Source organism: Nansenia antarctica, assembly GCF_963989245.1.
Source record: "Nansenia antarctica genome assembly, chromosome: 1".
Taxonomy (NCBI): Eukaryota; Metazoa; Chordata; class Actinopteri; order Argentiniformes; family Microstomatidae; genus Nansenia; species Nansenia antarctica.
This window is the reverse complement of record NC_137674.1, coordinates 20,315,063-20,330,156: the sequence shown is the minus strand read 5'-3', so window position 1 is coordinate 20,330,156 and position 15,094 is coordinate 20,315,063. Positions and strand designations below refer to the sequence as shown.

The following is a 15,094-nucleotide window of genomic DNA, read 5'->3' as shown; positions in this document are numbered from 1 at the left end:
CTTTCCAGCCGTGTTGTTCAGCGTCGGCTGCCAGCTCGGCATACTTAAGCCTCTTGCGTTCGTAGGCCTCGCCCACAGCGTCCTCCCAGGGCACTATAAGCTCTATGATGTAGACGGTGCGAAGTGAGGTGGACCAAAGCACGAGGTCCGGTCTGAGGTTGGTTCTAGTGATTTCCGGTGGAAAGCAGAGCCTCTGTTCCAGGTTGGCCAGTAACTTCCAGTCCCGTGCCACTCCCAGCTGCCCGGCCTCTGGATTTGAAGTACGGGCCTTTTGTTGCTTTGCACCTTCAAAATCCTCTTGCAGCTGCACAATGGGATGACAGAGGAGGCGGGGCGTTGATGGCTGTCCGTCTGCTTTCCAGTGTAGCTGCTAGACACTTCAGTACCTGGTTGTGCTGCTAGACACTTCAGTACCTGGTTGTGCCGCCAAGTGTAGCGGCCTCGTGTAAGGCTTGTCTTGCAGCCAACAAGAATGTGCTTTGGATTTGCTGGAGATGGCACGTAGGGTCTTCACCATACCATTGGCTGAGGTTCTTTGGAGATGGCAGGACATCATACGTGGCTCGTATAATGAAGCTAGATAGAAATGCTTTCACTTCCAAGTGAACTTTCTCTTCTCAACTCCCTCCCATCTCATCCACTGCCCTTGCTTTGCTTGAGATACAGCCTTTGCGCACCTCGCTGCCTGGTCTTGCCGACGCACTTCCTCGACCACGAGACCTTGTTGCTGACATGAAGTTGCCTTGTACCAGGGTGGTTTGCTCTCTCTCTTGTTGCACATGGCCGACGATGTCCCGGTGCTTGAGGGCTGACTTTGCCTAATGTGTAGCTGCTGACAGGGTCCACTTCCTCCCAGTTGCCAGGGTGGGAGCAGTTTGGGCTACACATGAGTCACGGGATTCTGTCAACGTCATCTCCAGCATTACTTTGGTGCACTTGAACTCCTCTGAAAGACTGGAGATGGGAAGTTCCAGGATGTTTTTCCCATAGAGCCCTATGTTGCTAAGACCCTGAGGAGACCTAGCCACTTTCTGGTGAATGAGTTGATCATCCTCTCCAGCCTGTCGGCCTTTGAAACCGAATTGTAGGCACCAGAGCTTGAGCCTGCCAGGGAGAAAGGATGATATTCGATTCGATATCGACGATTGTCGATATTCTCAAGGCCGCTGGTGGTGTCCTGCCTGAGCTGATCCACTTGGTCCGTATCCTTGAGGGTTGCATCGTACCACCGTCCCAGGCTTTTGACTGGCTTCTCTGTCACAGTTGGTTTGGGTTAGGGTTAGGGTTAGGGTTACCAATGTGGAAGCGTTGATCTGAAACCTTCCCCATGATGATCGATATGCTCCTGGACTTGCTCTGCTTTATTTTCATCCGGGCTGACAGACTCCATGTTCTCCTGCAGCTTTTTCAGCAAACGCACGGTGCATGCCTTGGTTGTGGTGAGCGTCCATGAATGCTCTGATGGGAGGCAGCCAGGTTTTAGTTACGGTCCTCCACCACCCAACGTGATGCTCTGATGATGACCTCCATGGCCATGGTGAAGGGGAGATGGTACATCCTGTCATAATGCCCACCTGCCAAGCTGTGGTGCACTCTGCTGTCGTCAGGCATAGCTGCACATCCTGAAAGTAGGTTTTGACAAGGGCAGCATAGCTTCTGGGACTGAACGAAGTCTGAAGGGGGTTATGGGGAACCGAGCCGAAGGCATTAGCGAGGTCCAGGAACACGACATCTTTTCGAGATCTTTTCTATCCCTTTTTTGCGGCTTGGATTTGATGCCATATCATTGCTCGAGTGCTCCAAACATCCCGAAAAGCCTGGAACGGATGTGTCAATAAAGTGGTTTTTAAAGTGGTTCCTTTTCTGCCATAGACCTAGGTTGTGTTCCAATAGTGGCTCCTCTAATCCTCACATCCTCCCCGCCTTCTTAATACTGATTGAAGGAGAAGATCCAAGGTTCCTACCCTTATATATTCTTATCCAATGGGTTTTGAGAAGGACACAAGGAGGAAGGATGCCAGGAATACAGACTATTACAGACTATTGGCACGCAACCCTAGACCTCGAGGTGACTCAACAGAGAGACAGCGGTGTAGTTTTATCACAGCACCCCTGACAAAGTTACATAAACAAGCCTATAACCCTGCTTCCTATTTCTGTCCAATTACATGGCTCTTAGAGGGCATGGATGGACAGAGATCTCAAGGGAGATTAGGGATCACTCCAGCAACCCCAGGAGTCCTCTGAATCGGAGCTCAGTGGCACTATTCTGTACTAAGGGGGCAGAGAAGAAGACACCTAATGGTTGAGTGAGAGATTGATGATACAGTGTGAGGTTTTAACAGTACTACTATATCTATACTGTACATTTTGTGGAAGACATTCCTGGAATATTGAGATTTGAATGTTGTTTTGAAGCAGGCAGTGTGAACTGTGAGTTTATCATCACCAGCAGATCATCGTCAACTACAATGAAAAAACTATTTTGAGCATACTGTATGAGTTTGTAGGCCACAGTATGTAATATAACACTTGTTGTGGCCAACCCTGCTAAGTGGCTTTTCGAATTTCAGTGTGCATTAGGTACTCTCGCATAATGTGACACGGTTAAAAATATATATATATATGTTTTTTTTCATATTACGAACGTTTAAGTGTTGAAGAGCCCACTCGATATAACAAACAACAGTGATAGGATCACTAAATGCTTATCATTTGTGAATTGGGTTCACTGTATCGTCTGCTGTAGGCTTCTGGGTAAGTGATACATGGCTTGTAAACAAATGTACGTTTTAGGACGTGTTCAAAAGCAAGGACTGTGTGATCATCTAATTTTGTGTAGTTATGTGTTTTTAGCATGTTGATATTCTATCAGCATGTGCTAAACATGCACTTTGATATTCATAGCGATGTTCCTTCTTAGCTGCTAGCAGCTGTTTTGCACTTTCATAATCTGGAGAAAAAAAAAGAAAAATGACCTTAACTTGAGGACATTTTCACCAGACCCTGTCACATATATCTATGACCCATTCATTCAATAAATCAAACTGTATTTATATAGCACAAGCCATACATTGAATGCAACCCCAAGTGCTGAACATAAAAACATTAGTAAGTAAAAAGAAAAGAAGAAATAAAGGGAACAACAGTTCAAACAAAAAGAACATGAACATTTATGAATAAAATACAACACAATAAAACAAGAAATAGGAGATAAGAAATAAGAGTAAAAGTGCAAGTTGAGATAAACACTAGAAGATAAAGGCCAGGCTTTAAAAAAAGGCGTGTTTTAAGCTTTGTTTTAAAGATATCCACACTCTGTGCCTCCCTCAAGCCGCTCCATAGTCTGGGGCCATAGTGAACGGCCTGGCTCTGGGTCTTAGACCAGACCCTTGGAACAGCCAAGAGACCAGTACCAGAGGACCTGAGGGGGTACATATTAGTAGGTACATATAGTGGGAGCATATCTTAAAACCATGTCAGACATGTAGTCGGGAGCGAGAACATTTAGTTCTTTGTAAACCAATAAAATAATCTTATTAAGGACTATCATTAACATTAATAAATTCTACAACTAACATGTAGCCAGTGGAGCGATTTTAAAACAAGTGTAATGTGTGCTTTTCTTCTGGTCCTGGTTAAAACACCAGCAGCTGAATTTTGTTTAAGTTGGAGTTGATCTTTGGCTTTTTTTGGTAGACCACAAAGGAGAGCATTACAATAGTTCAGCCAGCTAGTGATACCAGAGTGAACTAGTCTCTCAGTATTGGCCTAAGAGAGAAACGGACGCACTGGCAATATTTGTCAAGTGATAAAAGGTCGATTTGGTCACATTCCTGATGTTGGCATCAAAAGTTAAATTAGAATCTATGATGACACCTAGGTTTGGTCTGGTGCCTGGGCCTGAGTGCCAGTGACTTCAATGTAGAGGCCAGTTTCTCTCTAAGTGCCTCTGCTCCAATGAGGAGTACCTCTGTTTGGTCTTGGTTGAGCTGAAGGAAGTTCTGATCCATCCAAGCATTAATGTCTAAAATACACTTATGGAGGGCATCAATAGGGCTTATGTCATCAGGAGACACAGCAATAGAGAGTTGACATGGTCACCAATGTCCTCAGGGAAAGAGTGTGTGTTTCTTTACAGCTAAAGAAACACACACACGTTTTAGAGACATAAGATGGTTAAAACATTAAAGGGATTATACATACATTCTAACACTGGTTGAATGAATGATTCAATGAATAAACATGTCAACCAATCTTTTTATCTTTCATTTTTTATGTTTCACTGCTCTTTAGAAGACTGCAGTGGGGTTTGCATTTAAATCTGATTCCATATCGCCACCTCATGGCCATATTAAATGGTACATCTAATACAGATGCCTCTTGGTTCAGGGGCATGTTATCGTATTACTGGGCTAATTAGTATGCTGATTTGATTTTGCACTGTGACTGCTTACAGAATTAGCTTTCTATGGACATGTCACATCTTTTAATCTCCAGTAGCTCCTGTGTGAGAGTTACAGTAAATAAATTGGAGGCGTCTGTGACGCAGGAGGTAGAGCCGGTGTCTAATGATCGCAAGGTCGGCAGATTGGTGATTCAAACCCCGGCTGGGATATCGAGGTGTCCTTGGGCAACACACTGAACCCCTAATCGCTCCCAATGAGCGGGCCGGCGCCTTGCATGGTAGCTTGCCGCCATTGGTGTGTTGTGTGTGTGAATGGGTGAATGAGAGGCCATTGTAAAGCACTTTGGAATAAGGTGCTATATAAGTCAGTCCATTTACACTGACTGTTTGATCTGGAATAGTCTTGAAGTTGTTGAACAGTTGCATGCTCAATGGAAATATGCCTAACAATATGAAGGGTTCAGGGAGTAGTTGGCGTGTGTTACATCACACATACACACTATGACACAAGACTGATTTGAAACATGTGTTGCAAAGGTTTTGTGTATACATTTTCAATATGAATAACTCAGTGACAGAAAAAAAAAAAAGATGTGTATTCACACTGCTAGAACATCCTTATTCATAGCTGATACCTCATGGCTATTCTCCTTTTGATTGGGCCATTATTGATACTGTGAAGAAGATCATTTAACACTTTCAGACTCCTAACTCTGCCCTACTGGCCTTGTGTTCCAACCAATGCCAATAATTATGCCCTTGAATCAGCTACCTTCTGCTACTGTCTGGACAGTGTGAACACATGCTCCTCAAAACAAGAAGCTCATGTTCTGCTGTGTGAGTGGTGACAGCACATCTAATTGGTTATTTGCTGATGAAGTCGAGGAAGTGTAAATCATGTGTGTAATCGCTTCCATGGAATTCAGGCTTTGCTCACACATAGTTACTCTGATGACTGAATATATCAAGATAGATATGTACAGTGCTTTCAGTAAGTATTCACCCTGTGGGCCTTTTCCACATTTAGTTCAAATGAGCTCAAATGTACCAAAAAAATAAGAAAAACTAAAAGTAAGTAAATAAAAGTCACTCAATAAATTGAGTAAAATTACTCCCTCTGGCAAATCTAGTTCTGATCAAAAGATTAACCATAAAATATTGGCCATGGTTGATAATCACATGCAAGCAGTGATCCAACACTAAACCTTGCAGATGAGCTGGATTCTGATATCAGAGCATAATCCCATTCAGCGGCTCTTGATTGAGTGCTCGATTAAGATTATGATTGATTATGATTAGGTGTAAGCTAATTCAGAATGTGTTGAAATGTGCTGAAAAATAATTTAATACAAACTGTGATAGCTACAATGATAGCTTCAGAGCCTTGTTCAGGGCCTTGTTCAGAGCCTTGTTCAGAGCCTTGTTCAGGGCCTTGTTCAGAGCCTTGTTCAGGGCCTTGTTCAGGGCCTTGTTCAGAGCCTTGTTCAGAGCTTGTTCAGGGCCTTGTTCAGGGCCTTGTTCAGAGCCTTGTTCAGAGCCTTGTTCAGAGCTTGTTCAGGGCCTTGTTCAGAGCCTTGTTCAGAGCCTTGTTCAGGGCCTTGTTCAGAGCTTGTTCAGGGCCTTGTTCAGAGCCTTGTTCAGGGCCTTGTTCAGAGCCTTGTTCAGGGCCTTGTTCAGGGCCTTGTTCAGAGCATTGTTCAGGGCCTTGTTCAGGGCCTTGTTCAGGGCCTTGTTCAGAGCATTGTTCAGGGCCTTGTTCAGGGCCTTGTTCAGAGCCTTGTTCAGGTTGTAGATTCAGGGTTCTTCACGGAATGTACTGTACATGCTTTGGCATAGTTTAGTATCTTCTTTCCAAACAATCTGCAAAGTGTTTTTGGACACATGCCTCTGCCTGTTCTGAGAATTCTGTGGGTGTCTCAGATTGCCCACCCACACCCACTCTCCATCCTGCTGTGTCAACAGGGCTCTTCTCTGTGCTCTGTGTGTGTCTCTCTCTCTCTCTCTCTCTCTCTCTCTCTCTCTCTCTCTCTCTCCCTCTCTCTCTCTTTCTCTCTGGGGAGAACAGCTCAAACAGCTCTGACACTCAAACAGTGAAACCTTCTCTGCCCCTGGAGGTTTTACTCTATCTTACCCTGGTGAAAACACACTCTATCTAACCCTGGTGAAATATTTTGAGCATACTTTGAGCATGTGCACAACCTTTTTATGGTAGTGGGGCCAGTCCTGTTCGGCCCCTCTGTTAATGAAATGCGATGAGTGGGAAAAATGATTGTGCACATGCTCAAAGCCGAGCTCCATGGTCCCTAGTGGCTCAAAAAGGTGCTGCAGCCAGACGTGTTATCAATGTGTTATCAATAATCGTCATTTCCTCTCAGAAATCCATCAGACAAGGGAACGCTACCTGACACGACAGGAAATCCAAGTCCTCAAAAATTCCACTGTAGATATTTCCATGAAAAATACTTTCTTCAGTCGTAATGAAAAATTATGATAACAGACTACAGATATAGGATTTTTGTCAGTTTTTTTATTACCATGATCAATATTGAAACATCAAATACACATGCATATTATAATATCTATTTACAACGGTATCAGCAAACAAAATGGCTATTTTCAAATATGTATACATATATTTTACAGCTCGATGTCCCACAAACTTAGACGGTGATGCACAACATCACCTTTATGCTTTGCCGGACAACATCCCAACCTTGGTCAGTCAGTTGGGTAGGTGAGGCAGTGGCCTGTAGAAACTTGCCACTTGCCTCTTCTTGGCCTTGTAGTACCTGGACTCATGTACATTGTGTAGTATACCTCCACCTCCACCTCCACCACCACCACCACCACCACCACCACCACCACCACTGAGAACTATCCAGAGCTGTGTCCATTCAGTGCAGGAAAACAATTCAATGATGAGAGGATAATAAAGTAACTTAAACTTAACTTAACTTGAATTTTGGCACTGACCCAGGGAATATACACATGACACATAATTGTCATAATAATAATAATAATAATAATAATAATAATAATAACAACAACAACAATAATGACAATAATAATAATACTAATACAATTTATTATATTTATTATAATTATTATTACTATTATAACAATGATAATAATAACAATAATAATAATATTAATACTACTACTACTACTACTAATAATAATAATAAGGTCTTGCTTTTTTTTATTTTAGGAAAAGCCCTTAACAGTCTCGACCTGAGTATTTAGCAGATCTGACCCACTACCAACCCACTCAGCCTCAGATCGAAAGATGTATCAACAAGAAAACAGCTGGAGGCTTTTTCTTATCGAGTGCCACTCCTGTGGAATAGCCTGCGTGCCCTTTTAATGGGGTCTGTCAGTTACCACTTGTAAGACTGAACTCAAGTCCCACCATTTTAGAGATCCTGTACATACAGTTGCCCTTACCAACTCCTCCTCCCCACTTCCTTTCCCTATTCCCCATGTGGGGATTACTGTGCACCCATGTTATTATGTTATGTATTTTGTAAATGTGTTTTGTTGTCTTATATGATGTATAGTGTGTTAAGACCCTGTTGAAAATGCACTTATGCACCCACATGAAAATGCACAAATAAATAAACTTGAATAATAATAAAAAAAATAAAAAATAAAAACAATAACAATAACAATAACAATAATAATAACTAGACTGTAATAATAATTACAATAATGACTTGACAAGTGCAACTTAACAGTAGGTGCCTAAATGGGTACTTTAGTGGATTTTTTTACAATAGACATAAATTATCTGGTCTTGAAAAGCTCACACAACCGCATGAAAACTGAAAAATAACAAGATAGTAACCCTTGATAATCATGTAGTAGAAAACAGAAACCGTACAGTTTTAGCAGATAATCAGCAGTAGCCTATTACCAAACATGTGTAGCAATTATAAAAACTAGTTAAGCTCTAATTCACTAAAGAAAGAATGTGTTTGGCAGAGCATTGGTTTGTATTTGATAAAAAGAGAAAATAAATAATCAGAAAATCGTTATGGTTAAATAATTGAGCAAAACAAATTATTTTGAAAAGTAATGGTGTATTAGAATGACTGCAAATACAGGCTGCATTCGTAAATAGGCTCTGGAAATCTGTTCAGCACTCATGGAATGCCTCTTGTCCAATCAAATTACTTGGTCGCTCGATGACATTGAATCCGGCGCTCTCAGAGCGAATTTACAAACGCACCCTAAAGCCCAATGCACACGGCGTGCGATTTTGTCGCGATTTTGTTGCACGACAACATTCGATTCTCCATTCACACCCACACACTTCGGTGGTGTGAATTGAAAATCGGATGTTGTCGTGCGACAAAATTGCACGCCGCGTGCATTGGCCTTTAGACTGCCATTATTACATCATTAGTCATTGCCTTGCTATGATCAAAGTGATAGTCACCTGGACATTCTATATTCTATGGAAAATCAGTTTGTCAATGGTTTTATGAAAGTTCAGAGTTCTAATTACAGGGGTTTTTAGATGGGCCAAGCTTCCCCATAACACATTACATGAATTCAAAAATCTACGAAGGCCTCACCCTAAAAATATTAGATCCCCTAAGAGTCTTTGTGCCACCAAGAGTGGATGTGTACTTCAAACCCTGCAGAAATTAATAACAACATGTAAATGAACAATGCAATTAGTATGCAGGATATTCAAAGACGTAATAAACAATCATGCGTTGTGAGAGACTTCTTTTCTGTCTGCTGGAACATTATTGAAATGTTGAAGTATTCCTTTTGCATGCTGATAGCATGCTACAGTACTACTGCCCATTCATGATTTCTATGAAGTAACAGGAATTGACAGCATCTCAAAATGTATTTGCTATTCTAAAATAAACTGTGAAGGATTACATGTCAAATGTACATCTTTGGTCCTCATGGTTATATTTTTCAGCACACGCAGACAACAGAGGACAATGAAAATGGAAGAGACTGAGGGAGGATGCTTAGCATGTCAGCCTGTTAGCATCGTAGCATTTTAGCATGTTAGGCCAACTCTTATCTGGAAGATACACTGATGATGCCATTCTGTTGAAATACTACAGTGACTTCATCTCTATTCACAAAACCAGTGTTCTAAAACATCAAATATACTGTAAGATGCTAGCTTTTACTACTACCACTGCATGTATTCCATAGCACAGTGAAAAATACTACTGGCACACGTTAATAATAATACTTAATATATTACCAGAACTTGTTTGTCCAGCAGGTGTTGTAGATCAACATATTTTCTATTGCATTATTATGTTCAGTTCAGTTGTCTTCCTTGTAAAACAGACTGGGAAACAGAACAAATGATATAACACTGTCGATGGTGGCCTTCAAATCAAGTGTAGATTTTCATAAAATTGTGGTGGGAGCCAAGACCACTGGATTTACAATAGAAATAAAATGAGAGAAAGAGAGAGATAGAGAGAGAGAATAATAGAGGGAGGGAGGGAGAGAGTGAGAGAGCTAGAGAGCTAGAGAGCTAGAGAGCTAGAGAGAGAGAGAGAGAGAGAGAGAGAGAGAGAGAGAGAGAGAGAAAGGCCATTTGAAGGAGAAGAGGAGAACGGTGAACGGAGAACTTGGCACTGCCCAGAGGCACCATGGAGACATCCCTTCATTGTGAATAGCTCAGTCATGGACATTACACGGTTCTCATCCTGCTTTTCACTACACTACTGCTCCTCATTGATCATCTATTTCAGTAGGTGAGCACGGAAAGAAAATGAATGAATGAATCATAACCAGCCTGGTAATGAGCTCTAGTCTGTGATGAGTACTTTTGACACTGGTTCCTGAACTGTTTCAACCTTTTGGTCGATCCTATATGCTTCCCTCCTCACTGTGAATGTGACACACACAAATGAAGGAATCACATTTACACATATACTCTTCATCTACGCTTTTAGAAACACACAGACACACTTTCTCTTTCTCACACACAAACACACACACACACACACACACACACACACACACACACCACTGTGTGTTAGAAGTAGAGGTAGTATGTCCAGTAGAGAACGTTGACCGCAATGAAGGAGAGGGGGAAGGTTGTTCTGGAGTAGTTGTCTATTAAGTGGGGGTTCTCCACGTGGAAGCAGTTTAGCATGGCATGCAGGACCTTGCGGATGATGGCCAGGACACTGAGGCAGCGGTTGGGGGGCACCTCGGGGGGGCCCTCAGGCTTGGCCTCGCTTCCAGAGGGGCTGGAGGGCCCCATTTCCAGCTCTACCACAGGGGCCGGTGATGCAGGGGTCTCCTTACGCCTCTTGGCCCTATTGGAGTCACTGGCTATGGTGGTGACAATACCATTCATCTCCTCGTCAAAGTCATTCACCTGGTGACCATACTGGTGGAGAGAGGGAGGAACAGAGAGGGGGGAACAGAGAGAAAGGAGGAGCAGGGTCATATACAGTGGGGTGCAAAAATGTGGGCACCCCTAGTCAAAATGCCTTTTACGATTAATATCTAAGTGAAAAGAAGCAAACCTAACCTCTAAATGGTACAAATAAAACAAGGGAAAAGGCCTTGTGCAAAAGTTTGGGAACCCTGTCAGCTAGTACTTTGTAACTCCTCCTCGGGCAACTACAACAGCTTGCAAACGCTGTAGCCAGCTAAGAGGCTTTCAATCACTTGGAGATTAATTGTGACAGACATTTAAACCAGGGGTGCCCACATTTTGCACCCCACTGTAGTACATATATACTGGATATCACTTTATCATTTGGATTATTGGATTACGTCACAACAGTAACTGTTGATATGATGATCAAAAAAGAAAAACAGAAGACATTCTTACATGCACTGAAAGCAGTGTGTTGTATCACAACTGAGGAGGAATGATGATGATGATGATGATGGTGATGAATTTTCTTGCTATGACTAATGGATAGATGATTCACTTACTTAGTCAAATGTATTTGTTATAAGTCACTTTGGATAAAGGTGTCTGCTAAATGCCAAAAATGTAACGTGTAAATCTAAAACCCCTTTCACACATACAAGCCTTCCCAGTAAATTCAATGGAATTTACCGGGTAAGGGGTATAATAATAATAATAATCATAATAATCATAATAATCATAATAATAACTTTAATTTATATAGCGCCTTTCAAAAACCCAAGGACGCTGTACAAGGGGATGAAAACGGACAGACAAAACAAAAAACAAACAAAGCAAAAACTAAAACAATGACTAGGGGCCAAATGCCTTGGAGAACAGATGGGTTTTGAGGGCTAGTTTGAAGGAGTCCAGGGTGGGGGCGTTGCGGATCACTGAGGCTCTGTCCCCAAAGGTCCGTAGGTTGGTGCGGGGGGTGGATAGCAGGCCCATGTCTGCGGACCGCAGGTTCTGGGGGGCGCAGGCGTGAAGGGATTTGTAGGTGAGGAGGAGGAATTTGAATGTGATGCGGGACTTGACCGGGAGCCAGTGGAGGTGAATGAGGGTGGGGGTGATGTGCTGCCAGGGCTTGGTATGTGTGAACGCGATTTACAGGGAAATTCGCTCAGGCAATTAACCTGGTCAGGACCATGTGTGATTCCATGGAATTTACCGGGAAGGCTTAGGTGTGAACAGAAGCCTGAACATTGCCTCGTCTGGCACGTAACGGGTTACGTATGTCTGATGCAAGATGTTTTTATGTGGAACAAGTTAACCAATCACAGCGAGTAGTTTCTCACTTTGTACTTTTGGTTTGCTCTGCTGATGTTACGAAGTTGGCTAGTTAACCCATATCACATCAGCCAAAGTAGTAATGAATATAATTCCACAACTGGATACTACTTAATTTCCAATCACAGTTACGGCCAAGCTCCACCTGCTGCGTCGCATCAACTCGCCATCGACGTTGCGTCAACTTCCCGTTGTCCAAGCTCCACCTGCTGCGTCGCGTCAAGCTCACCTTCCCGGCCACACGGCCAAGCCGAACGATCCCCAGCTTGAAATCCGACATCGGGAGAGCGGCGTGATGACGGGGACTTAACTGTGAGAACAGGTGAGGCGATCTCCACGTTGAACACTCGTCAGGGCGACCCCCCCCAGCCCCGATTTTCTGCCAGTTTGGTTAAATAGGGTCAATCGTTGCCCGGTTCTTGGTTCCTCCCCACCCGCTAACAAACCTCCGTGACACACCGCTGTCGTAGCTAGGTTTGGGAGGAGGGAACAAAAGAGGCTACGAATCCCTAAACCAGCGGTTCCCAAACTTTTTCAATCAGGCCCCCCTTGGGTAATTGGAAATATTTTCGAGCCCCCCCTAACCCGGTCCCCACCTAGATTGATATAATTAATTGTATAAAGTTGTACAAACATTACATTTTCTCTTCTAATAATAACAAGACACATATATCCAACTATAGTTTTATATTTGATTATGGGTTGAAAAGGAACATAAGTGCTTGGCAAATGATCCTGTGCCACTGAAATATTCAACATATCAACATTAACTAATTTCTACTGCATCACTATTCTTACTCTACACATTCCTATCACAATTACGATCAATGACTTGTGTGTGCTTGCTTTGCCTTGCAAATCTTCTCAAAGCGGGGTTGTTGTTTTGAGACTGCCACTCTCAGTTCATTCTCAATGTTCAACTTCGACCTGTATTTGCTTTTGATAGCACCAACAGCAGAAAAGCCTATCTCACACAGGTACGATGTTGCAAAAGGCAGCAGTATTCCCACAGTTTTTTTTTATTAGTTTTTATTTATTTATTTCTGCGCCCCCCCTGCAGTACCCCCGCGCCCCACTAGGGGGGCGCGCCCCACAGTTTGGGAAACGCTGCCCTAAACCAAGGGGTACAGCTTGGAAAAAATATGAATGAATGAATGAATGGACTTTGTCATTGCTACAGTACAGGTACCAAACAACGACATTTAGGAGGGGTGGCTCCCCTGGTGTTAGGAAAGGGGGAAAAAAACTCTTTTAGAAAAAGAATAAAATCACAAGAAGGTAAGGAGCTGGTTTACATAAATAAAGGCTATGTACACAATCCACTGTACTATACTGCACAGATAGTCAACTAGGGTTGTCATATTGCACAAAAGTATTTTTTCACGTTATTTAAAGTGTCACAGTTTGCAGGCTTGAAATGGATCCAATCACAAGTTTGCATTTCCACCCTGAAATGAAGTTGTTCCTGAACGCTGATCTAGAGTCAGTTTTGTTTTTATCTTGCCCGAATTATACACTTGATAACGAGAGGGGTAAACCCTAAAAGCAGACCCGAGTTCGTCGTCCATTACTGCAACAAGAGTTCACCACAGGTGCGGTGATTGACGGGGCGCCCACGTGGGGCGTCTCATTGTGACGTCTGCGTCCATCCACCGTCAAAAATCAAACTTTTTTGAAAGTCTACTTTGGACGCAGCCATCGGACGCAACGCTGACGCGACGCAACGCAGCAGGCGGAGCACCGTTCATTGATTACAATGCATTTGATCCCAATTTCGGACGCAACGCACATTAGACGCAACGCTCGATGGCCATGGTGGAGCTTGGCCGTTAGCTAGATTACTTACTTATCAAATGTACATTTTGTGATATAGACGCATTATGGAGAAGTGCAGACTTTTTCTATGTACACAAAAGGCCTATTTCTCTCAAATTGTGTTTGTTTAAATCTGTGTTAGTGAGCACTTCTCCTATGCCGAGATAATCCATCCACCTGACAGGTGTGGCATATCCAGATGCTGATTAGACAGCATGATTATTGCACAGACGTGCCTTAGACTGGTCACAATAAAAGGCCAGTATAAAATATGCAGTTTTATCAAGCAGCACAATGCCACAGATGTTGTACGTTTTGAGGGAGCGTGCAATTGGCAGAAATGTCCACCAGAGCTGTTGCCGGTGAATTGAATGTTTATTTCTGTACCATAAGCCATCTCCAAAGGCGTTTCCGAGAATTGGAATTGGAAACGGCTTATGGTAGAGAAATTAACATTCAATTCACCGGCAACAGCTCTGGTGGACATTCCTGGAGTCAGTATGCAAATTGCTGGTCTGGCAATTCTACAGCTCACAAAACCACTGTCTCTCTAACAAAGCTAACTAGCTAGCTAACAAGCTAACACCTGTTTGGCTAGCCTTGTAAACACACACACACACACACAAACAATAAGCTTTGTACACAACACACAAAACCACCGTCAGCTCTCTAACAAAGCTAGCTAACAAGCTACCACCTGCTTAGCTAGCCTAGAAGGCATACACTGTTGTAACTTTATAGGTTACATGATTGAATAATATGTTGCATGATTTATTGACAGTTGAAGGAGATTGAATAATATGTTACATGATTAATTGACTGTTAAAAGAGATTGATTGATGTGTTGCATAGTTAGGTGTTATTATTTATCGTTAAGGTTCTACAAGTTAAGGTTCTAGAATGCCTTCTATGCAAGATATCATATAAGTTGACAGTTTGTTTTTGAGTAATGCGAATTGTACATTGAATAGAAAGTGAATTATCTAATAGCTTGTTTTATAGAAAGTGATCAGAAGTGTATATAGCCCAATGCACACGGCGTGCGATTTTGTCGCACCGCCGAATTCGTTTCCATTGTTTTGAATGCATCTCAATGAGACAATGCCACGGCGTGCAATGCGATATTGTCGCACGACAACATTCGATTCTCCATTCACATTCAT

The 15,094-nt window shown here is 42.7% G+C and overlaps 1 protein-coding gene across 1 annotated transcript in view; it reads right to left on the bottom strand.

Moving 5' to 3' along the window:
• Positions 1-10,433: 10,433 nt before the first annotated feature.
• The window catches only part of LOC308161193 (gamma-aminobutyric acid receptor subunit pi), a gene marked incomplete at both ends in the record, with an annotated part of 47,812 nt that continues 43,151 nt past the window's right edge, over positions 10,434-15,094 (bottom strand). The window contains one exon of the mRNA XM_080535174.1: positions 10,434-10,793. Coding sequence (XP_080391300.1) covers positions 10,434-10,793 — 360 coding nt within the window. The remainder of the gene's footprint in view (positions 10,794-15,094) is intronic.